We start from the raw sequence: 25,778 nt of genomic DNA, 5'->3' as shown, positions 1-25,778 counted from the left end.
TAATTCTTTAACAGTAGGCTTATTAAAGCTTACTTACATCTTACAATCTCAGACAAGCTTACCTGATGGTCATGAAAGCATTGCTGGTTAAACACAGTGCACCGGGCACTTTTTGAATAATAAGAAGCATAATCAACAGTAAAAATATGACAGAAAACCAGAACATTCTGCAAAATCAAGTAAGGACAGATGAAAAGCCACTGTAGTACTTGTGTCTACCACGGATGGGGGGGGATACTCTGCACACACAAACTGCATAACTGCTCCTTGCCTTGCTTGGACACATCCAGAGTCACTACATGGGGGAGTGGGGTGCAACAAGTATATCACAACTTGAGATGACCCTGACATATTTGTCATACCTCTCAACCTCAGAGCAAGAAATCTGGACAAAGCCATACACAGAAGCGGGACAAAGGCCCAAAAATAAGGACAGTATTTAAAGATTGCTCTTATAAACTTTCTAATAGAATAGTAGGTCTTGCATTAGTATGAATTTTCTGAAGGGTATGAAATCTGAAACTCAAATGTCAGTCATTTTCTTACTTCAGTCTTTAGTGATTTTCCACTAATTTGCCAGAAAACCACAATTTTATGAAAAATGGGCCAAAAATATGATGCAAAAATCTAAAATAGCCACACAGTACAGCTGGGAACCTGTCAAAGGGACACTTTTTAATATTAGTACTGTTAGCTTGAGCAGCTGACAAAATAAATGAATCTACATGCATTTCTGAAATAAAAGTAATCTATAACTCTGATTATTACAGTTATTTATTAATTGTAAACCCTCCATGTTTTCTTCCAAAATTGCCATTTTGCGGAGGGATTATTAGAGGGAGAGAAACATTTTGAGCCAAAATTGGAGACAGTTGAGAGGTTTGGATATGCCCAATTCTATAAAGCAATTTGCACGTACCTCTCAACCTGTTAACACAGGAAATCTGGACAAGGCCAAATATATTGGGAGAACATACAAACAGTACTAAAAATTGCTCTTGTATATAAACTTAGTTGATAGAAGGTCTTGCTTTAGCATGCATTTTTCTGAAGGTTAAGAAGTCTGAAACTTAATGTCTGTCATTATTTAGTGACTTAATTTCTAAATGATTTGCCAGACAAACTAAAAATAAGAAGCAAAAAGCTATTCATTCTGTGAAAATCTGGACAGTTAAGAGGTATAGTTCAGCCGAGCCGTGACTGAGTTTGTCATCCTTTCCCCTCACAAAGTCATGGTCGAATGGAGCCTTCCCCTTCAGCCACTCCAGTGTCCCATTACTTGGCTATTTCACCCCATTTACCATAAACACTGCAATGTGTATAGTGCTTTACTTCTACAATTATTTGGATTTCATTTGAAAGTTTTATTTTGTATTTTACAGCACAAACACTAAGACATCTGCTGAACAAAGCAATGCAGTCTCACAATGAAAATAGACTTAGCATTAAAAACTCTGCCCTTGAAAGTCACATCCTTTGAAACAGCATTGAAATCCACATTCAAAGAAAATACATTTGGGTAGTATAAAGATTAACTTTGGGCTGTTTTCAAATAATGGGCCCCTTGCACACAAAACACACTTGTTGTGTGATGCACCTTCCTGATTGTATTAAATTATATTCCTTGTATAATACAGTACAGTTGTTAGAGAGTGTTTTAAATTTGTTTTGAACATTTTTCTTGTAAACAATGAAACAAAATGCATATGCACTCACCCTTAATCACAGCACAGTGTGCCTCACCCTGACTCACATGGTGTGTAAAAATTGTGTAAGTGCAGATTATCATTATCTGTCTGATTTATTGAATACCTGCCAAGCACCCGAGTCTTCCACAAAATGTTGCTATACATTGCCTATGTTACTGTCACTTCTCACTCCTATATTATTCTATTGTATATTGTTAAATGCTGTTATTAACTCTAAATAATCTCTTAATTATGTATATTGTTTTTTTTTTGGTTTTTTTGGAGCTTTTCTCCCTGGGCCTCCACTGAAAATGGGCTCATTTCAGCCTACTGGACTTTCCTGGTTAACAAAATAAAATAAATAATAAACATATAGATATCCATCTGTGGAGCATGTACTGCAGTCTTAATAACAGGAGTAGCTTTCCACACCAGCACAAGATGCTCTTTGCTGAAAGAACAGCATGCAACAGGGCTTTCTTTCATTTTTGCTTCATTTTGTTGCCATTTTCTGTTGATTTCAGGATCTCATGTTTGCTTACCAGTGCTCTGGATTATTTTGGGAACACTGCTTAGTGGAGATGAAATGTTGAGTCTTCTCTTTCCAGGGGAGAAAGTTCCTTGGCTATGAGCAGTGTTACCTCTATGACTGTGGAGAAGAGCAGTTGTGAGCTTATCCAGTCACACTGCAGTTGACCAGCTTTTTGTTTTTCGATCCCACTATTCCCAGCACATGCCAGAAGCAGGACAAGTGATGGGTGTTACGGGGGTTGGTGTGTGTGTCCTTTTTTCACCTGCTTCCATAAGTGTCATTATCCGTAGTAGCCCCACCACACTTGTAGGCATCTCTTTTCCAGCATCTATGGTCTGTACTGGGCATTGTAGACATCATGTGTGTCCTTAGATGCCCAAACACCAACTATCCATCCTGGAAGAAGTGAGCAGGCTGTGTCATCATATTTCCTCTCCCTGTACAGTTGACACCTCAAGCACCTGAGCAGCTAATCAGACCTACTTCATAGTCAGAGCTCCATCCATCCATGCAGTGAAACCAGCTACACAGCAACAGTTTCTGTGCATCATCATAAGTATTTACCTGAGACAATTTTCCATGCATCTCTCATGTTAATGTTGGTGTCCGTCAGGTGTATGTACTCCTGCTGCATTGTTTACTTCCTAAATCTTCAGTACCTAGAAAGGATGGATACTATTACTTTTTCATATGTTTAACTGTTACCTCAAACACATCTGTTTATCTTTTTATTGTATGTTGATATTGGTATAATTGCCAAATTTTGTCTTAAACACACAATCTACTAAATGTATTTAGTCAGCAGAGGATGAGTACTTTAATCCATGTTACAGTTTGTCATTGTTGTCTCAGAACTGTAATTGGATTCACAAGTCACTCCTAGTAAAGTATCCCTTTTTCCTTTTAGTTGCCTTTGCTGGACTGGGTTTTACTGCTCTCTACTTAGCAGGCAAGCTTCACTGCTTCACAGTTGGAGGACGTGGAAGAGGCTGGCGACTCTGTGCATTTTTGTTGCCCTTACTTTTTGCAACAGTCATTGCGTTATCCCGTACTTGTGACTATAAGCATCACTGGCAAGGTAAGAGAGCCAAAAAGTATTATGGTTAGTCTTTCTTTGCAAAATTATTTATTAACTGTGTGATTATAAGTGTTGTGGTGCAGTGAAAAAAATCATTATCTGCTTTGTTTTGGTGGAACATTTGCATTTAATTATTGCTGAAATGACAGGATAAGTGTGATGAGTGGTGTGTGTGTGTGTGTTGTGTGTATGTGTCTTTATCATGTTGTGAATCACTGAACCGTAATGCAGGGGGGAAAAAAATTCAGACCTCATGATAGTAAGTGTGCGTGTGTGGTTTGTATATTTTTAACATGTTGTGAATCACTGAAACAGAATGTGAGGAAAAATAAAATCAGACCTCAAGATTGTGATAAATGGAAACAAAGTGCTAACTGCGGTCTTGCAAGGGAGGGAGCATTACTTCTGTCCAGTAATTTAAGTTGTCAATGCCCCATGCTGTATGACAGTGGCTTGACAAGTTACTACTCGCCCATTCAAATGTCGTGTGTGTAAGTATATGTGTGTGTGTGTGTGTGTATATGTATATATATATATATATATATATATATATGTGTGTGTGTGTATGTATATATATATATATATATATATATATATATATATATATATATATATATATAATGTGTGTAGTGGTGTAGAATGCTCCTTTAATCTGAGTTTGTTGGAGGCAGCGGAAGTAGAATCCAATGAGACTGTGGGTGATAGGTCAAGGATTAAAAGATGTACATAGGGATATATTGATATCTGGGGCATAGTCTGTTTAATCAGGAACAAACTCATCAAAAGCATTTTATCAAACTTGTTGCTTTTCTCAGAAGTGGCATGACCATGGAGCTGGTTAAAGTAAAGAAGTTGTGGGACCTAGTCCCCTGAAAATTCAGGTATGCCCCACTTTTAAAATAGCAAACATTAAGAAATGGACTTTCAGCAAGAGGTCTCTGATGTAAAGGACCAAATCTATGTATATATTTATCTTGCTCTCTCTTTCTATTGAATGCATGTATCTGCTTGCACACACACATTGCAAGTCAAGTGAGACACTGGAGGTTGGACTAAAGAATCATATCAACTTCTTTCATATCCAACAGACAAAGATTTTATTTTTAATCAAGATTCAATCCCCAGACAGACCCCATAGGACCCTGCAGGATGTAGGCTTTCTTTAAAAAAAACTGCAGGCTGCTGCAGGCTTTCTTCAGGTCCACTTTTCAAGTTTTTTTTTTTTTTCTTGCACAGTTACAGTTGAGCCATAACTAGTGCAGGGTGAAGGGGGTAGATGTCCTGGGTGCAAGCTGTTAAGTGGATGCAATCGACAAGTGCTAATAGTGTGAGAGATTAGTATTGACATTGCTTTATGAAGATGTGAGGATATCACTGCTTCATAAATTAATGCAAATATTGCCTTTCCATTTGCAGTCATGCCTGAAGCAGTGAAGTGCTCAGCGTGTGTGGTGGTTTAACCGTAGCAATCCGCTACTTACATTTGTAGTAAGTAACTTACTACAGTTTCATTGCAGAACTTTTTCTTTGGTTCTTCCTTTTTTTTTGCTTCTCAACTTTGAGTGAGGGAGCAGCAGTTTGGGGAACTGCACAGGGTGCAAAAGGAGCTAGCTATGGTATTGCTCAGCAGGTAAGCTCTGACTGGCCTTTCTCACTCCACACTTCCTGAGTCTTCCTTAAAATTATCCTCTGTGTGAGAAAGTTAGTTCCTGGTTTTCCAGCTTTCAGGCAGCCTCATTATATTTAACCTTGATTTATCAATTAAAACCTTGTTTAGTTAGCTGGTGTGAGAATATTCATGTGCTTCATACTGTAGAAAACTTAAAGGCACCTTACAGTTTTTAGGGAACATTACAATTTTCCAGGCAGCATGTTACAACATATCTCTCATTGCCTGTTTCTCCATTTCTTGTACGTATGTGTATATGTATGTATATATATATATATATATATATATATATATATATATGTATGTATATATATATATATATATATATATATATATATATATATATGTGTGTGTGTGTGTATATGTGTGTGTGTGTATATATATATATATATATATATATATATATATATATATATATATATATATATATATATGTGTGTGTGTATATATATATATATATATATATATATATATATATATATATATATATATATATATATATGGGTCTACTGTATAAGTTCGAAAATACACTTCGAACTCGCACAGCAGACCCTAGGTTATGCGAAAGTGCACTTTCAAGAAACCCGCTTCAGCAAATGGGCTACTACTAATGTTTAGTGCAGTAGTTGCGGACCTTAGGGTTAGGGTGCGGGTCATGGTAAGGGGATAGCTAGTAGGGCTATCCCCTTACTATGACCTGCTTCTTTAACCCTAAGGTCCGTGACTACCGCACCACAGTGGAGGATAGCCTGTCCTCCACTGTAGTGCAGTAGTCACGGACCTTAGGTTTAGGGCACGGGTCATGGTAAGGGGATAGCTAGTAGGGCTATCCCCTTACCTTGACCCGTGCCCTAACCGTAAGGTCCGTAATTACTGCACCACAGTGGAGGACATAGCACGTTTTCCTGCTGTCCTCCACTGTGGTGCAATCCATTCATAGAATCTGAGTTTGCAAAAGTGCACTTTCGCGTAACTGAGCGGTCTACTGCTCTTTTTCGAATACGCGGTATTCGTTGAAAAGCAGTAGACTTATATATATATATATATATATATATATATATATATATATATATGGGTCTACTTCAAAATATTGAAAGACCATGTACTCTAATCCGAAATCATTGAGACGACATTTTTGAAACCACATATCCGCCAACTGTTAAACCATGGAAAACGTTCACTGGGAAAGAAACCACTTGGCCACCAAGACAAAATACACACAGTGAAGCAAGTAAAACCCACCAAAGTGGGGGGTCTTCTCCCCCCCACACCCCTAACTAAATATACCAACCCTGAGATCGCACTGTAGTGGGGAAAAGGGCAAACTCCCCATGGTGGCCAAGTGGTTCCTTTCCCAGTGAACATTTTCATTGTTAATTGTAATAACTATGTTTAGTCACTAGATGGTGCACAAGAAAGTTGTAGGCTGGGAGATTGTTGGGACAGCAGTTTTTTATGGCTTTGAACATGTGAATTAACAAGTCTAGTACTTTTCAAGGATTCTCTTTCTCTGAAACTGTTTCAGGAATATAAGTTTGTGTTCAAGCTGTTCAGATTTTGATTGGGTGAAGGAAGCAAGTACTGTATTTAAGTGTTTTAGGTGGGGTTTCCCCACAACACTGAGAAAGCCTTCTTGGTAAAACCCTGGGAGTGTTGTGGGATTATTGTGATTTTTTTTTGGTTTTTATTAGACAAGCTGTTTTTTTCACCATTTCAGTGCTGGAATTGGTTTGGTGTGTGTGTGTTTGTGTGTATAAAATTTATCATCATCATGAACCCCTTTTTCCCATCTTCTGCATGGGGTTGGGCTGTCGTGTTAACTGTCACCATCTCTCTCAATGCAATGCCGCACTTTTGTGTTCTTCAGTGCTCATGCCTGACTGTCGCATATATTCTCTCACACAATCCATCCACCTCTTACCTCTTTGCTGAACGTTCTCATTTCCCTTTACTTTCTTCCTGTGTTTATTATGTGGGTTTATGTTGCTTTGTTGAAAAAGCAACATGTTAATCCACAGTGTATCAAGCACAAGTACTCAAAATGTATCCTGTTAAAAAAATATCCCAGTGAACTCTTTGAAGGAGGGCAAGCCCCCTATATGCCCCCCACACACCTTTTTAATTATAAATACTAATTCCGAGATCGAATTACAGTGAGGAAAGGGTGACTTCCATTTTCCCTTCTTTTTTTGCTCCATCTAGCAATGATTGTGCGTAATGCAGTGACATTAAGGATATTCATATTGAAACATTTAACTGTGAAATGTTTTCACATATTAGAATGTCATATTGTAAAAAATACATTTTGATTGCTTAATACTACCAACATATTTGCATGGTCCCCCTCCCTTTCCTTCTTATCATGCAAGTTTAAATCCCACCATGTTTTTCTGAGTTGTACTTTGAGGTTTGTAATTCTTACCAGCTTTATTATGAGTATTGTTACAAGTGTATGCCACTAAGCTTTGTGTATATGTATTTTCTCTGTCTTTCTGTAAAATGTGTGTTTACATACTAGAATGCGTGTGTCCTTATGATGAGGAATGAAACATATTTCCCTGTTTATATATATTTGGAAGTTTAAGTGGCATGGAATATTTAGTGATATTTGTTCTTGCAGCAGCCAGCTTTGTAGGTCTGTATAATTATCTTAACCTTAAAACATTCGCATATCATCTTATTAACAATCTTGTATTGTGGTTACTTGGCTTTAAATAAGGGATTAAAATGCACACAATTTAAATTATTATTCATATCATCTGTCTTTGTCATGATAGCAGACTTATTCAAAAATATTACACTGGTGATTTATATTACACTGGTGATTTAGCTGCATAAAAATATTTTTCAGAAACTATGTGATAATAGAATTATCAAGAATGAAATTTTCATTCTTTTGTTTGGTTATTATATTTCATGGAACAAGTGAAGACAAAAGTATTGATTTGTTTTTTTGTGAAGTAAATGTATGAAAGAAAGCCGATTCTACTTGATTTATCTGTGTATGATGTAATTGCTTTCATGTATATTTATCTTTCTAGGTAATGTGATTCCTTTTCTTTGTTTTTTCTTTGTTGCTTGTTTGCAACAAAGAAAAAGTTTGTTCAGAGGGTTGACTTCACTACAGGCTGCAAGTGAACTGGTAGGAGGAGCAACAAAGAAGTTTGTGGAAGTATGCCAGGCCAGCAGTACAGTGGTACACATCAGATGTAAAGATTTTATCTGTATTTGTTTTCCTGGGTAGTTCATTGATCCCCACGGATCATTTTCAGACTCAGCCCAAGAGTGGTGTCTGGTGAAATGTCTTGCTCAGAGTCGCACAGTTAGCTAATGAAGGGTGAGGGCATCAGACTTTGCACCACTTTACCACAAGAAACAACTCATTAACAGCTCCTTAATCCTGTAAGCCAACTGCCAGGTGTAGATTGATTATCTATGTAAAAACAACACATATTCATTCCTGCTGAATACTTTTTTTTCTTTTCTGTGGTTTCTCCATGACCATCTGGTCTCATTCCCACAGCTCATTTGACCCATCCTTCTTCCTGGGATGAGAGCCCTGTGGCCCTTTTGTTCTCCTGAAGACAGTTGTCATACTAGCCAAGAGCAGTGACATCTTCTGTATGGTGGATTAAGCTTTTGCCCTTAGTTTGTAGCATACCCTGCACTTGCCCAGAGAATCCAAGAGGGTTGACAGGCAGTGGGCCATCCCAGTATGCATATGCATCCTATGAACATGTAGTCAAATCGCCCTTCCCAGACACTAGAGAACACTTCCTGTTAATGCCTGGTTCCCACTCAGGATTTTTGTAGTGAGTATGCCCTGGCACATCCTCTGACCCCCCCCTGATGAGAGGTGAGCTGAGCTAGCTTAGAAGCTTTATTCTTGCCCACTACCACCACTACTACTGCTGATTGTAGTCAGAAATTTATCTCTGTACTCCAACAGAACTGCCTTTTCAGCTGGACAAGTTGTTGATTAGGGTTAACTAATATCCTCCATTTTCATATCCCTCATTATGACTAATATCCATCTGTCTTGACCATTCTTAGAACTCTATCTGTTTTTAAGACAGTTTTGGGGTGGCCTTGTTGACTTTTACAGTTTTAGTGAGTTTAATATGCTATTGTTTTAGTTTTTAACTAATTATACCATGGGATCATTTGGCTTCATTGTTTAGGTTGACTTATGAAAAGTACTGGTAAAATGAGCACTTTCTTTTTCCTGTAATATTGCCTGCCATCATACCCTGACAGTTCAGTGTTATACAAGCTTAAGATGACATGCTTGTAAAAGTTATACAATCAGGTTTGATAAATCCAGAAAATGTATGTTAGTGTATGGACATTGTAAAATTTGCTGTGAGGTTTGTAGTTGGAATCTTCTCAGAAGTGAATATTGTGGGACAATTAATATATGAGAATATTTCAGAATGTGTCTTGTTAAACACATTAATACACAGTTGCTAAAAACTTTCAAAAAGTAATAGTTAACTTCCTGTTTTTAGTTTTCCAGGGGAGCATGTTCCAGATTGCCATGGGTACTGGGGCTTTGTTGCTTGCTAAGAAGATCAATGGCATCTTGTGTTAATCCTACTGTCTTTCTGGGGCCTCCACAGTTGGGGGTGGGTCTCATCCATCTGGACAGGAATGCGCCTTGTGGTCATACTGACATGCATCCACTGTGAACAAGGAGAAGTAGTGGAAATGCCATTTTTAGCATACTGGTGCCAGCTGAGTTTTTCTCTTAAATCCTGCCTCCCTTTGATATGCTGTATTGATATCACAGAATGGGCTGAAGTAATGCTGTGAGGGAAACATTGCAGTCTGTGTAGTGCCACATCTCTCATTTTCTTCTGCCACTAACAGGACAATATTGATTCCCGCAGAGCTCCAGTGTCATCAGGGGTGCTCAGCACTTTGGTCATATGCTCCTAGTATGCCCCCTAATCCTCCTTTGAGGAGAGATGAGCAAGCAAGCATCATTTATCTTCTGCAGTCCAACAATGCCAGAACCACTGACCAAACTTCATTTAACAGAATCAGGCAACCTTGGAATGAGTGTTATTTTCAAAATCTACAAAAACTTCTCCTTTTAATTCTACTTTCCCTGGATCCCCACCAAGCCAAGTTCGATCTATTGGCCTGCAGTGCTCTTTAACAGGACCAGGCAACCTTGCAATGAGTGTTATTTTCAAAATATACAAAAACTTCTCCTTTTAATTCTACTTTCCCTGGATCTCCACCAAGCCAAGTTTGATCTATTGGTCTGCAGTGCTCTTTAACAGAACTAGGCAACCTTGGAATGAGTGTTATTTTCAAAATATACAAAAAGTATGTTTTATCCTCCAGACAAAATTAATTGCTAGCCCTTGTTTAATTTCTATTTTTAAGTAAAGCACTCCATCACAGCCATTAGTTTGCCCCTCCCCATACTGTACTTCCTAACAGCAGTCTGCCTTTGCAAGCTGTTTCAACTATTTTAAAGCCCTGCTGTTTTGCTAGTATTACTAATCCCTTTCTCCTATAACTTGCAGTCTTTCTAAATACGACATACTACTGGTTACAAGTGTTTTATTTTATTTCAAAAGAAAGGTATGCAAAATAAGTAAGTCCAAAGTACCTACTGATTTTCTTATTGTTTCAGAACATTAGCTGCCCCTCCCCCATTCTGTACTTCTAACTGCAGTCTGTCTTTATATGCTGTACTATTTATATGCTGTGCTGTTTCTCTACTTCTACTAAACCTTTTCTCTTATAAATTGTTGTCTTCCTAATTTCCACATAACTCCTTGATAAAATTGGCTTATTTTATTTCAATAAGACAGGTATGCAAAACAAGCAAGTCAGAGTACCTACCGCCTTTTCTTATTGTTTCTGTAGACTTGCATATCTGTGAAATCAGGGCCAGCCCTTTTCATCATGCTATTGCTATCCACCACTTTTCTGGTCTATTCTGATCCTCCCCCTCCCCACAAGAACAATTGCAGCCTAATCAGGGCCAGCCCTTTTCATTACACTATTGGTTATCCACCACATTTTCTGGTCTATTCTCTCCTCCTCTCCCCCACAAGACCTATTACAGCCTAACATAACTTTCTTAAGCTACAGGAGCCATTATTAAAATCCTCTTGGTGTAGCTGCTTGTCTCTTTGGATGGAGTGCTCATACCTAAGGTTATTTTTCATATTTGTTTCTTTTCATTTGTAAAATGTATTGATGTTGATTTACACCATTGTAAAGTGTAATGACATTAGACATGTATTTTTATGGGAGACAGTATTTTCAGTAACTCTGTGTGCTTGAAATTGTTTACTTAGCCATTGTATTAGTAGGCTCAGATACTGTAGAGTATAGACTTGTTAGAGCTTTACTTGTGCAGAGCATTTATTGTTAGAATGTTATTTCTTTGCTGCTCACTTTATTACATTTTTTAGAAATGCCTAGTTATTAGTGTGTACATTTCCTCACCTATTGGTTTAGAATGTGTTATACCACTTAATTGGTATCAGTATTCCTATATATTTGCAACTGCATTAATCTGTTGAATGTGATAACTGACAACTTGCCTTAATTGTCACATTATCACAAACTGAGGTGTTTATCTGTGTATAAATTACCTAGTTTTTTCTTTTCTTTCCACTCTTCTGTTATCAGCTTTGTTTTATTTTTTGCATTTTTTCTTAACAGTTGCTGTATTTTGTATTATATTGATTATTTTCTTCCCAGCTTCTCCTTTTAATTCTAATTTCCCTGGATCCCCACCAAGCCAAGTTCGATATATTGGCCTGTAGTGCTCTTTAACAGAACCAGGCAGCCTTGGAATGAGTGTTATTTTCAAAATATACAAAAAGTATGTTTTATCCTCCAGACAAAATTAATTGCTAGCCCTTGTTTAATTTCTATTTTTAAGTAAAGCACTCCATCACAGACCTTAGTTTGCCCCTCCCCATACTGTACTTCCTAACATCAGTCTCCCTTTGTAAGCTGTTTCAACTATTTGAAAGCCCTGCTGTTTTTCTATTATTACTAAACCCTTTCTCATATAACTTGTGGTCTTTCTAAATCCCACATACTCCTGGTTACAAATGTTTATTTTATTTCAAAAGAAAGGTATGCAAAATAAGTACGTCCAAAGTACCTACTGATTTTCTTATTGTTTCAGAACATTAGCTGCCCCCAACATTCTGTACTTCTAACTACAATCTGTCTTTATATGCTGTATTATTTGTATGCTCTGCTGTTTCTCTACTTCTACTAAACCTTTTCTCTCATAAATTCTTGTCTTCCTAATTTCCACATAACTCCTTGGTAAAATTGACCTATTTTATTTCAATAAGACTGGTATGCAAAACAAGCAAGTCAGAGTACCTACTGCCTTTTCTTATTGTTTCTGTAGACTTGCATATCTGTGAAGTCAGGGCCAGCCCTTTTCATCATACTGTTGCTATCCACCACTTTTCTTGTCTGTTCTGATCCTCCCCCTCCCCACAAGAACAATTGCAGCTTAATCAGGGTCAGCCCTTTTCATTATAACCTATAAACCTACTGATAGTCTTCCTTCATCTGTTTCCCGCTATGCTCCCTTCCCTTCCCCCAATTCCCACCCACCCCAGTGGTCCTACCTTTATTACAAACAGTAACCCCTCCCACCCTTCATATAACATCACCACACCTATACTTCCTCCTACAACTTCTCACTACTATCCCTCCTACTCAGCTAATGTGTACAAGCACACCATACCTATACTCACTGCATGCACACTCCTTGCATACATCACATCTTACCAAACCTCCACCATTCCTGCACTCAACCACTACCACTGTACCACCACACACACCACCAATCGTATCCCACCTCTACTCTACTACTCTCTCATCATGTCAACATCCTTCCCTATACACCCTCTATATAAACTACAGACCACAATACCTAAACTAAAAACAACCCCACAACCTTGCATAACCCTACCACCATACCTATTGCCCACAGAACACAATCAAAAAACTTCCCTTATAAGCAAGCCTATACAGAAATTGATACAACTAATAATCTCATCCACATCCAACCTAGCTCTCAGTGGAGACATCCATCCTAATCCTGGTCCCTCTATCTCCAACCCCCCCACTCATAATCAGACTACAAACCACATCTCCCAAATCACAGCCAATAGAAAGCCATCAACCTCCTTCTGATAAGCCTAATATTAGAAGTATATGCAACAAGGTGCATAAATTCCATGCCACCATAGACGTCTACTCCCCTGATGTAGTGATCCTTACAGAAACATGGTTAAAACCACACATAACTAATGAGCAAATCCTCCCTACTGGTTCCAATATACTAAGAGTAGACCGACTAAACAAAAAAGGAGGTGGTATAGCTATAATATTTAAGCAGCATCTAGACATCCAAATCTTAAAGTTAGCAGCTCCCCAAATAGGTAAGGAAGAAATAATATATACCAAACTTAAAATAAACCAAAATAAAACCCTAAACATAATAGGTTGCTACTTCCCACCTGGCCACAACATCCCTCCACTTGAAAACCTCCTCAGCTGGACTACCCACCACCTACCCTAAGAAACTTTAATTCTAGGAGACTTCAACACTGACTGACAATCCTGCTCTAGCAACCACCCAACCCATCATGTAAATCTTCATGGCTTCACCCAACTAGTCCAGTCACCTGCTAGAATAAATAACTCCAACAAACACACTACCCCTGATTGGATACTAGTCAATAAGAGCCCCCAGCCATATATAGCAGGCTGCGTATCTGACAGCCTCAATGATCACTCCCCAACCTTCTTACTAAGAAAACACCTTTATAAAGCAAAACCCATCATCTACCGTCAAATACGCAAAATAAATAACTTCAACCCTCTCTCATTCAGCTCATCCCTAAAAGACTGTAACTGGCAACCTCTAAAATACCTCAAACCCTAAACATAATAGGTTGCTACTTCCCACCTGGCCACAGCATCCCTCCACTTGAAAACCTCCTCAGCTGGACTACCCACCACCTACCCCAAGAAACTTTAATTCTAGGAGACTTCAACACTGGCTGACAATCCTGCTCTAGCAACCACCTAACCCATCATGTAAATCTTCATGGCTTCACCCAACTAGTCCAGTCACCTGCTAGGATAAATAACTCCAACAAACACACTACCCCTGATTGGATACTAGTCAATAAGAGCCCCCAGTCATATATAGCAGGCTGTGTATCTGACAGCCTCAATGATCACTCCCCAACCTTCGTACTAAGAAAACACCTTTATAAAGCAAAACCCATCATCTACCGTCAAATACGCAAAATAACTAACTTCAACCCTCTCTCATTCAGCTCATCCCTAAAAGACTGTAACTGGCAACCTCTAAAATACCTCAGACTAGATGATGCAGTTGACTACTTTAATAAAACATTCCTAAGCATCCTTAATTACTATGCCTCCATAAGACATTCCTGAACTAGAGCCCAACAATTCTCGTGGCTACAAAAAAAACACGAAGTCTGAAATGAAAAACAGGGATAAAGCGTGGGACAACTGGCACAAAACCAAAACCCCCTCTACTAGGCAAAAATTCCTAGAACTACGCAATAGAACCAAAAAGCTTATAAAACAGGACAAAATCCAGTACTACTAGTCTGCCCTTACGTCCTCCCAACATAACCACAAATAATTCTGGTCCTCAATAAACTCCATCCTCCACCCAGGTAAGGTAAGTATACCCCCTCCTAACTTAACTCACTCCTCTGAAAATATTGCTACCTCTTTCAACAGTCACTTCACACAAACCGTACTATCACTAGCTAGACAACACAACCCCCCCCATAAACCCACACCATCAACTAGAACTAACAATCTCCCAACTAGCTTCTCTTTCTCTCCTGTTCCTACCTCCAAAATAAAACAACTACTAACTAAACTTAAAACCACCAGATTAGCAGCAGACAACCTCCCAGGTGAATACATTCAACTTGCAGCTGACACTCTTAGCCTACCCCGTATCACTCTTGATTAACAGATCTCTGTCAGAAAGTTATGTTCTTACACTATGGAAAGTCCCACACATAATTCCCCTACACAAAGGAGGCCCCCTCCACAGATATAACCAGTTACCGCCCCATAGCTATTCTCTCGCCTCTCTCCAAAATACTAGAGAGATGCATTCATTCTCAAGTCTCAGATCACCTCCTTGCTAACAACCTCCTCTCCAACACACAACATGGTCTCCGACCTAACAATAGCACCACCACCGCCTTACTCTCTTTCTCTAACACTATCCTACAAAATAAAAATGCAGATTATCTCTCTTCAGCTACCTTCCTAGACCTCTCTAAAGCTTTCGACGTGGTCCCACACAAGCAACTCATCTCTTTTCTCAATAACCTATCCTTCTCTCAACCAGTCATCAACTGGTTTCAGAGTTACCTATCTTACTGCTAACAAGCAGTTGTTTGGCAGGATAACCTATCCCCAACTACCAGTCTCCATAGGAGTTCCTCAAGGGTCCATCCTTGGACCCCTACTCTTCTCTATTTTCACCAATAATCTAGCCTCAGCCACAGCACATGGCACACTCATACAATACGCAGATGACTCAACCATCATCTGCACAGCCCACTCCCTACTAGAACTGGAAAAAGTCACACACAAAGCATTTTCTTCTATTGAAAGTTGGTTATCCAATGCCCAACTAATACTCAACCCAGACAAAACAAAATTATTAATCTTCCAACCCACCAAACTTACCCTACACAGCTCTCACTTTAACATCACAGCAAAAGACAACACCCCCATCCATCCTACAGAACACACCAAATTACTAGGAGTAGAAATAGACAATAAACTAAACTTTGACATTCACATTTCCATGACCATTAAAAAAGTGCACAAAAAACTAGGAGCATTATGTAGAAATCAGCAACTACTTACCAAAGCAGCTAAAATTTTGGTAGCAAATTCTCATCTTATCTCTACCCTACTCTACGCCTCTCCAATATTTACTAACCTTAGACAATGTGATCTAAATAAGCTCGAAACCTGCTACAAAAAAATCGCCAAATTCACCACAGGGGCTTCCTACCTTACTCACCACTGTCTCTCACTAGCAGAACTGGGCTGGCTAGAGCTCCCCTACCTCCTTCAGTGGTACCAACTCGCACTCGCCCACAAACTAATTAACCAACCACTAAAAGTCCCATCCCTCCAGAATCTACTCCAACCCTACAAAACCACGAGACCACTAAGATCCAGCCACAAAAACCTCCTACATGTCACAAGAGCCATTAACTCCGCTGGAGAAGCATTATTCTCCTGCATTATAGCCAAACTCTGGAACTCCCTCCCATCCTCAATTACCTCTGTAACGTCTTGCACCCACTTTAAATCCTTACTAAAATCACACTTCAAAACTTGCCAGATATGCCCTTGCAACCTCCCCTCTAATACCATCCACTCCCCCCACCCACTATCTCTCTCAGCCCCCTGTCAGCAACCTACACTTGGCAAGCTTGGCAACTCATGTTCCCAGCTACCTACCACACAATACTAACTTCTTGTAGCAACAACTGCTAATGGCTGTTATGCACCTCAAAAACAGATTGTATCAATTGTTTACTGAAGAATCTCAACTACATTTGTAACCATCAAACAATGAAAGATGATCCTGTCGAGTGAAGTACCCTTAGAAACGACTGGCAATAGACAAAAAATATATATTCGAAGAGTACACCATAGGCTGTGCAAAATCACTGCAGTTGTAAAAATAGTTGTTTAATAAAACAAACGGCACCAAAAAACAGTTAGCGCTTTCACGTTCATATAACGCTTCCTCAGACTTCAAACAAACTCCATATACTCACTCCTTATATACATATATAATTAATTAACATATTGCTAAAATCACTGGTTAATTGTGTGAAATTAAAGTGCTTGTGCTCCATTAATCATAAAAGCATGAAACACTAACTTTATACGCATAAATACCTATAATTTCAAATTATTAACATGTGTCTTAAAAATACACAAAATGGTACAAATTAATATAGCTAAAATAAAATATGAACATATGAATTTCTAAACTATCTAAACTCTTGTAAACAACTTTTTAACCCTTGTAAATATATAAACCTATGTAATAAAGTTTAGTACCCATTATGGAATGTTAATGCTTAAATGACTTGGCTACCAGGAAAGGCTTCAACGTTATCTTATCATTGAGGCCATATTTATGTGCCTATAGCCTAATAATCCACTTATTTTCTATTTCTTCTGTGTGGTTCCTCACATTCCCCAGTCTGCTTGTTCTCCTAATTAATTCCAATACTCTAAACTTAAAACTATGTGTAATCCCATACTCAATAATATGGCGTGCTAAAGCGTTAGTAGTGTTCTCTCTATTTACAGCATATATATGCTCTCTAATTCGTTCACACAATGTCCTGTTGGTCTTCCCTACATAATATTTTTCGCAGGACTGACACTGTGCCAAATAAACTAAATCTTTAGTTCTACAATCTGCATAATATCTAAAGGTATAGGTGTATCCTGTGAATGGGTGTACAAACACATTGCCATCAGCTATATATTGGCATTGGTTACATGTGCGGCAAGCAAAAGTCCCTTTCCTTTGTGATAATGTGGGTCTTTCCTCCATTTGTTCATAACATAGAAGCCTCTTTAGGGACTTCATATTCCTATAGGCTATATTGGGTGTTTCATCTACTAGAGTCTTAGTTTTCTCATCAATCACTAGTAATTTCCAATTATTCGTCGAATACATCCATTTCTGTTGGTAAAAGGAATAATTAACCTATTTTTCATATTTTTGTATTTATCCCTTGGTGAACTATTATCATTACTATCTCTATGGAAGAGTGGTTTACCTTTGTGGGATCTTTGTTTGTCACAAGATGATATAGTATCCTGTACCTTTCTCTTCTCATAACCTCTTGAAACAAAATTATTCACTAGCTTATCTTGTTGTTCTTTAAAAACCATGTCATGTGTTGTTAACTTCGATATCCTGAGTACCTGGTTCTTCACAATGTTGGAGTGAATATGTCTCGGGTGCATGCTGCCACGATGCAACAAACCATTTCTCCAACATGGCTTCCAAATATTTCTGTACCTATCCTATTAGACCCTTTAATTAATCTAACATCAAGAAATTCTATCACAGTTTGTGAATGTGTTGCTTCAAAAACATGAAAATCAGTTGTGCTGTTTAAATATATCACAAATTCACATAGTTCCTGTTCAGTCCCTCCCCATACAAAAAAGACATTGTCTACAAATCTGGCATAATACTTGATGTTTTCAATAAATGCCATACTGTTCAAAACATATGCACTCTCCCAATATGCCAACACCAAGTTAACTCAGTTAACCAGCCATTCCTTGTAAACTTTTTAATGTCAATAACTATATCCGAGACGTTTCGGATATAGTTATTGACATTAAAAAGTTTACAAGGAATGTTGCACTAAAAATGATGTATGGAGATGTTAATGTAAATACCAAAGAGGGCTATAATATTTTTAGAAAACCCTCTGTATACATGCCACAGTTGCATCCACTTTTAGAAGTTTTTGAATGTGCATGTGAAAATGATCTTATGGATTTATATACAAGTAACAATGCTAAACCAGAGTTTTTTAATATGACCAAAGAGGAAAGGAAAGCTGTCCTGGATTTGCAAAGTAACACTAACATCGTCATTAGACAAGCGGATAAAGGGGGAGCTGTGGTCATTATGGACAGAGAGATGTATAAATCTAAGATTGCAAATATGTTAACAGATGTAGATACCTATTGTCCTTTGAACAGTAATTCTCTTAATAACTTAATAAAGGGGGTCCATAGTCATTTATATGACCTTTTGTTAAGCAATGTCATAAACGTAGACCTATATAAATATTTTTTGATAGAAGATCCTTTGGTTCCTACATTTAGGGGCCTCCCTAAAATACACAAACAGTTATTCGACCCTCCCCTTAGACCCATTGTTTCCAGCAAAGGCTGGTTAACTGAGTCTTTGTCTATATTTTTGGATAAGCAGTTCAAGCCTATTGTTGACAACACTACATATATATTAAAGGACACCCAACAATTTTTGGAGAGTTTAGCTTCATCTAATAGTAAAACACCCATTGGGGCAAATGACATTTTGGTAACACTTGATGTCGTCGTTATTCACATCTATACCCAACAATACAGGTATAGAGTTTGTGAGGCTTTTCTTGTTAGAAAAGGGGATCACAATACCAAAATTATACAGTGGATGTTATTGTTAGAAATGGTTTTAGACAATAATGTTCTGCTTTATGGGGACAGATATTTTCTGCAAAAGAAGGGGGTAGCGATGGGTACCCCTTGCGCAAATTCCTTTGCCAACTTGGTGTTGGCATATTGGGAGAGTGCATATGTTTTGAACAGTATGGCATTTATTGAAAACATCAAGTATTATGCCAGATTTGTAGACGATGTCTTTTTTGTATGGGGAGGGACTGAACAGGAACTATGTGAATTTGTGATATATTTAAACAGCACAACTGATTTTCTTGTTTTTGAAGCAACACATTCACAAACTGTGATAGAATTTCTTGATGTTAGATTAATTAAAGGGTCTAATAGGATAGATGCAGAAATATTTAGGAAGCCATGTTGGAGAAATGGTTTGTTGCATCGTGACAGCATGCACCCGAGACATATTCACTCCAACATTTTGAAGAACCAGGTACTAAGGGTATCGAAGTTAACAACACATGACATGGTTTTTAAAGAACAACAAGATAAGCTAGTGAATAATTTTGTTTCAAGAGGTTATTTGAAGAGAAAGGTACAGGATACTATATCATCTTGTGACAAACAAAGATCCCACAAAGGTAAACCATTCTTCCATAGAGATAGTAATGATAATAGTTCACCAAGGGATAAATACAAAAATATGAAAAATAGGTTAATTATTCCTTTTACCAACAGAAATGGATGTATTCGACAAATAATTGGAAATTACTAGTGATTGATGAGAAAATTAAGACTCTAGTAGATGAAACACCCAATATAGCCTATAGGAATATGAAGTCCCTAAATAGGCTTCTATGTTATGAACAAATGGAGGAAAGACCCACATTATCACAAAGGAAAGGGACTTTTGCTTGCCGTACATGTAACCAATGCCAATATATAGCTGATGGCAATGTGTTTGTACACCCATTCACAGGATACACCTATACCTTTAGATATTATGCAGATTGTAGAACTAAAGATTTAGTTTATTTGGCACAGTGTCAGTCCTGCGAAAAATATTATGTAGGGAAGACCAACAGGACATTGCGTGAACGAATTAGAGAGCAATATATATGCTGTAAATAGAGAGAACACTACTAATGCTTTAGCACGCCATATTATTGAGTATGGGACTACACATAGTTTTAAGTTTAGAGTATTGGAATTAATTAGGAGAACAAGCAGACTGGGGAATGTGAGGAACCACACAGAAGAAATAGAAAATAAGTGGATTATTAGGCTACAGGCACATAAATATGGCCTCAATGATAAGATAACGTTGAAGCCTTTCCTGGTAGCCAAGTCATTTAAGCATTAACATTCCATAATGGGTGCTAAACTTTATTACATAGGTTTATATATTTACAAGGGTTAAAAAGTTGTTTATAAGAGTTTAGATAGTTTAGAAATTCATATGTTCATATTTTATTTTAGCTATATTAATTTGTACCATTTTGTGTATTTTTAAGACATTGATGTTAATAATTTGAAATTATAGGTATTTATGTGTATAAAGTTAGCGTTTCATGCTTTTATGATTAATGGAGCACAAGCACTTTAATGTCACACAATTAACCAGTGATTTTAGCAATATGTTAATTAATTATATATGTATATAAGGAGTGAGTATATGGAGTTTGTTTGAAGTCTGAGGAAGCGTTATATGAACGTGAAAGCGCTAACTGTTTTTGGTGCCGTTTGTTTTATTAAACAACTATTTTTACAACTGCAGTGATTTTGCACAGCCTATGGTGTACTCTTCGAATATATATTTTTTGTACATTTGTAACCATGTTTAGTATATGTCACCATATTTTAAAATTGTACTATGTTTTACATCTGTTTTTGTCTTGTCTTGTGTCCTTAACTGGACTAATGCCTATATTTAAATGCTATGTTTTTCAACTGTATAATGCAAATAATACGTAATGTGGAGCTTTTCTCCCTGGGTCTCTGCTGAAAACTGACCTGTGTCCAGTCGGACTCTCCCAGTCAACAAATGTAAATTAATAAATAATTTACCTTTGTCTTAGAGTTTTGTCCCTTTTTGCTAACAAATCTATACTCAGAATTTCTAAACACGTGAGGTTCCCTTCTCTGTGTGTGCTCATTTCATGCAAGGATCCATACTTTGCCATTCTCCTCTGAAAACAGAGATTAATAACACAGTGCAGTTTATTCTGTTTTTGCTTGTAAACTAGACAATTATGAGCATAAGAAAGTGAATACTGTTAAAGGGTAGCAACAAGCATATTATTTTTGTTCTCTGTTTTTGTTGTGTTGTCATATGCCATTATTTATTATTATTTTTTTTTTTTTTTCCTTGCAGATGTCCTTGTGGGTTCATTGCTAGGCCTTGTCTTTGCTGTTCTCTGTTACAGGCAGTATTACCCTTCTTTGAATAACCCAGAATGCCACAGACCATATCGCTGCAAAGTCAAACTATCTGAACCTCTGGATGCAAAGTTTGGAAATTCTGTCAACAGGATGCAGGTATAGGCAGATTAAGACACCTTAATGCAGAACTTTTTTATAGACTGCCAGGTCAGCGGATGGCAGTTTATAGCAAAGCATTCCATTACTTGAAATATCCATTTTTCTAGTTCCCCAGACTTTACATTCTTGAACTGTTTGGGACCATAAGCAGTAGTGTTTTGCTGCTGACAGATACTGTAGCTGCAATCTGCCAACCATTCCACTGTGATGTGTCTGTAGTACTGGGCAACAGAGATTGTATGGCAAGATGGCATCATTAACTATTCCCTCAGAAGCAGTATGTTTTTCACTATACTCCAAGCAAGTGTTCTTGGAATAAGACATCAGAAGGATCAAAAACTCAATTGCTATTACTAGCACTGCTACGTAGCTGGAATTAAAACTGCCCTACCCTGCTTCTGCTTTAGAATAAATTGAAGTCCTGTTTCAAGACGTTGTGGAACTGCTGTAATGAAGGCTTATAACACCTTGCTGATGACATTTAAAGGATACATTTTAAATAGATGTAACAGTGGAAGAGAAATAAACTGTACAAAATTATTTAAATTTGTATGGCGTGTTTTATTTTACTGCATAAAAACGTATTTCCTAGGAAATGAACATAACTGTACTTCAGGTTTATACTGCACAGCTGAATACTTTCACATACTTGGGAAAAGTTGAAGAGTCCGTCCTGGATGAGCTATGGTATACTTGCAAGTGACAGCATAACAGTGTTTTTGCAGTGGGGAAGTCTCCTGTACCCCGACATGGGGGCTGTTCTCCCATACCCCCCAGACTATAAATATAACGTCTCCAAAGTCACACAGTCTCTGAGAAAGTATATTTGCATACACAGTCTATATATATTTGAGTGTCTCATACTGAAATACTCAGATGAGTTGAACATCAAATATAATTGTCTTTGCTATAAACTTTAAATTAGTCTGCTATAGGTTCCAGTACAGCAGAATTCATGTGGCAGGAGAAATTTACTATTTTTTTATACCTGTTTCCTGAACCTGGTAAAGTATCCATGTCCATTTTTCACATAACACAGATCATAAACCTTTGTAGTGGGTAATTTCTTAAATCAGAATGACAGGTGATAAAACTGAATATGCGTGAAATTAGACAGCAAGAAAACATGCTGACAACTGAAAAAATTACAGAAGTTCTTCATAAGTTCTTCATTAGTAGCCCAAGTTAAATGGGTTATATTCTGCTAAGGTAATAATAGCCGGCCAGCTTCCATAGCTTTCAGGCCACCTTCCATGTGCTCAAACCATTAATCATCTTGTGCTAAGCTAACTAAAAATCCTTGAGAGCTTTCCTGCCACAGAAGACAGTGCTCCTTCACAAACGTTCGGATCAGTGGTCATCTAACTCTGTTCCATTGCTGGGCAGATAAGTTGCCTTTTTTGGGTGGGGTGGAGGGGGACTTCCAATTTACTTTTTATGAAAGAAAACTTTTTCTGTAAAACTTATTTAAGTATATTAGAAGAAAGTGCTTTTATTGACCGTCATGTGAATTTTATACAGTTGTAAACAGGAGCATTACTCTTACTTTTATGGTAAAACATTAACTCTAACTTTAAACTACTTTTTCTGTGGTAAAGGATGTGTTGTTTTACTTTTAGGGACTGTGGTAAGTGCTTAAAGTGATTTTTACTGGGAAAAGTTACTTTTTGTTTTCTTTTTACAGCTTACGTGTTTCATTGGCTATTGCTACCAGGCTTCTCAGGAATCTGACACCTTTTTTGGCTTAACCATAACAGCTTTCTGGTTCTCTGCTCTGCCTTCTTTTAGACACACAAAAAAAAAAAGTCAGCCAACCTTTTACACTACAGCCATGTATGGGTGACTCTGCTGTGGCCAAAGCTGATTCCTCGACCCACTCATCTTTTTCCTTGGTCCCACTGGTGTAGTCCATTCAGCCTCCATATACTGGTGTTAGACAATGCCCTCTACAGCTGTTGGAGTGGCCTTAGCAGGCAAGGGAGAGACCCACTTTTCATTCATGGGAGAAGGGGTAGAGAATGCCACTGTGCTTAGACAGAAAGCTGAGCGCATCCCTAGGAAAGTTTTGAGTCGGAATTGTGAGTCTATTGCTACAGAAATTCCTGTCAAAAAGAAATAAATACTAAAACACGTCTTCCCCTGTCTATTATTTTGGACAGGAGTAACTTATTGGGCTTAGCTCAGGCTTTAGTGCAGGCCCTTAACCCTTCTTGTATAGCTGTTTCTTGTAGAATAAAAAAGGGGTCTTTATTTTGTGAAGATATATAAGAGTTTGAAGCTTTAAATGGTTGTAAAAGCACAAGTTATGTGTTGTTTCCATGGAATTCTGATCAGATTCTGAGGAGAGTAGGACTTTGGCCAGTACTCTTCAAGGATTCTCTTCCTCTGAAGCTATTTTAAGAAGGAATCAGTTGTTTTAGTGGGAACCAGTGAAGTTTCTCAGTCCCTCAGGAAGTATTAGAATTTATTACAGTTGGATTTTCCAGAATCTACTCATATTCCTCCTGTTATGTTTGTTTTGGAGGATGTTTTATCACAGCCTGCAATTTTGATGCTCCAAAAAGCAGATGCAATATATAAATTACCTCTTTTTTAAGTTTTTATGTATTACAATACAGTGGAGATTGCTTTAGTGAGTCCAGCTGCTGCTAAAAATTTGATTAATACTAATCCCTCTCCTTTTGACAAGGATGGGAAGGTTTTTGATAAATCTGAAAAAATATATATTCTTCAGCAACACTTATTTTTAGAATTCTCAGCTATCAGTCCCACATGTTAGTGTGTTTGCCTCTTGCAAGAATATGGTAAATATTTTGGCATCTGTTTCCACTTGTGAAGTCTTCTGCTAAGTGTATCTTGGTGTTTTCTGTCTCCAGTGACTTTTCACTGTTTGACATGTGGTTATGATTCTGGTGAAGCCACCAAGGGCTGCTGCCACTGGAACTGTTAGGAGGAGGTTTGCCAGGCTGCATTTTCAAAATCTCCCAGTAGATGTCAACAGTGAGATTTTGAATTCTCACTTGGAAGGAAAACTATTTTTGGACATTCTGCCACAGATGATTCAAGGGAGCTCTCAAAATTTTCAGCCCTCCTCCTTCAACTTTGCCAAGGGATTCAATATTCCCTCAACAACTTTCTTTAAAAAGCTAAGTAAACAGTCTCAGCAAGCTGCTGGTAAGCAAACATTTAAAAAGCAATGGGCATGGAGGTTCCAGAAAAAAAAAAAAAAAGAAGAAGAAACCTCCCACAAAACAAGGACAATCTAACAAGTGTGAATGGCTATATGAAGGATTTCCTACACCCTCTCCCACCCCGGTTGGCCTTTAATCCTTCCAGAAATTCTGAACCTCCATTTCTCTCTCTTTGTCAACAGTTTCAGATAGATGGGTTCTGAAAGTAATCTATCAATGTTACATATGGCAGTGGGAGTGTCTCCCTCCTTTTCATGGGTTTGTTTGTGGTAATACCCCAAGTTCAAAATGCTGTCTCTTCACAGTTTGTTGCCCCTTATTTCCCATTTGATTTTTAGTGGCTTTAGATTTAAAAAAATAGTTATTGCATTTCTGTAGATCCAGATTTCAGATGTTTCTCAAGTTTTCTGTGTCCGAGTCACATTGTTAGTTCTTTGCATTACCTTTGGTCTGTCTGCTGCTGCAAGGGTGTTCACAAAGTGTCGGGCTCCTGTGATAGCCTACTACAGACTGCAAGGTTTTCCCAATTTTTCCAGATTTAGATGACTTGCTTATCTTTGCAGTGTTTTTTTTTAGTGTGTCTGGAATCTCTTAGTTGGGTAAAGGATCTCCTACACAGGCTGGATTCCAAGTGAACTTACAGATGTCTTGTCAAATTCCTTTTCAGAAGAATATTCTCCTGAATGTCTCCTGGACCCCTCAGTTCAAAGAGTTTTTTTTCTACAGAAAAAAATAGATCTGTATTTAGAGCTATTCCTGAGATTCTACACTCAGACTACAGTCTTAGCAGAATTCCTCAGGATTCTGGGTTCCATGGCATCCA

General features: G+C 37.8%; 1 protein-coding gene across 1 annotated transcript in view; it reads left to right on the top strand.

Annotated features, from left to right (window-relative positions):
* The window catches only part of PLPP5 (phospholipid phosphatase 5), a gene marked incomplete in the record, with an annotated part of 361,831 nt that extends 339,527 nt beyond the window's left edge, over window positions 1–22,304 (top strand). The window contains 2 exon segments of the mRNA XM_044084318.1: window positions 3,128–3,298; window positions 21,598–22,304. Coding sequence (XP_043940253.1) covers window positions 3,128–3,298; window positions 21,598–21,767 — 341 coding nt within the window.
* Between the last annotated feature and the right edge of the window lie 3,474 nt (window positions 22,305–25,778).

Source organism: Protopterus annectens, chromosome 9.part0 (assembly GCF_019279795.1).
Source record: "Protopterus annectens isolate FY-2018-M chromosome 9.part0, PAN1.0, whole genome shotgun sequence".
NCBI lineage: Eukaryota > Metazoa > Chordata > Ceratodontiformes > Protopteridae > Protopterus > Protopterus annectens.
Note: the sequence above shows the minus strand (reverse complement) of the source record. Positions and strands in the feature narration are given on the sequence as shown.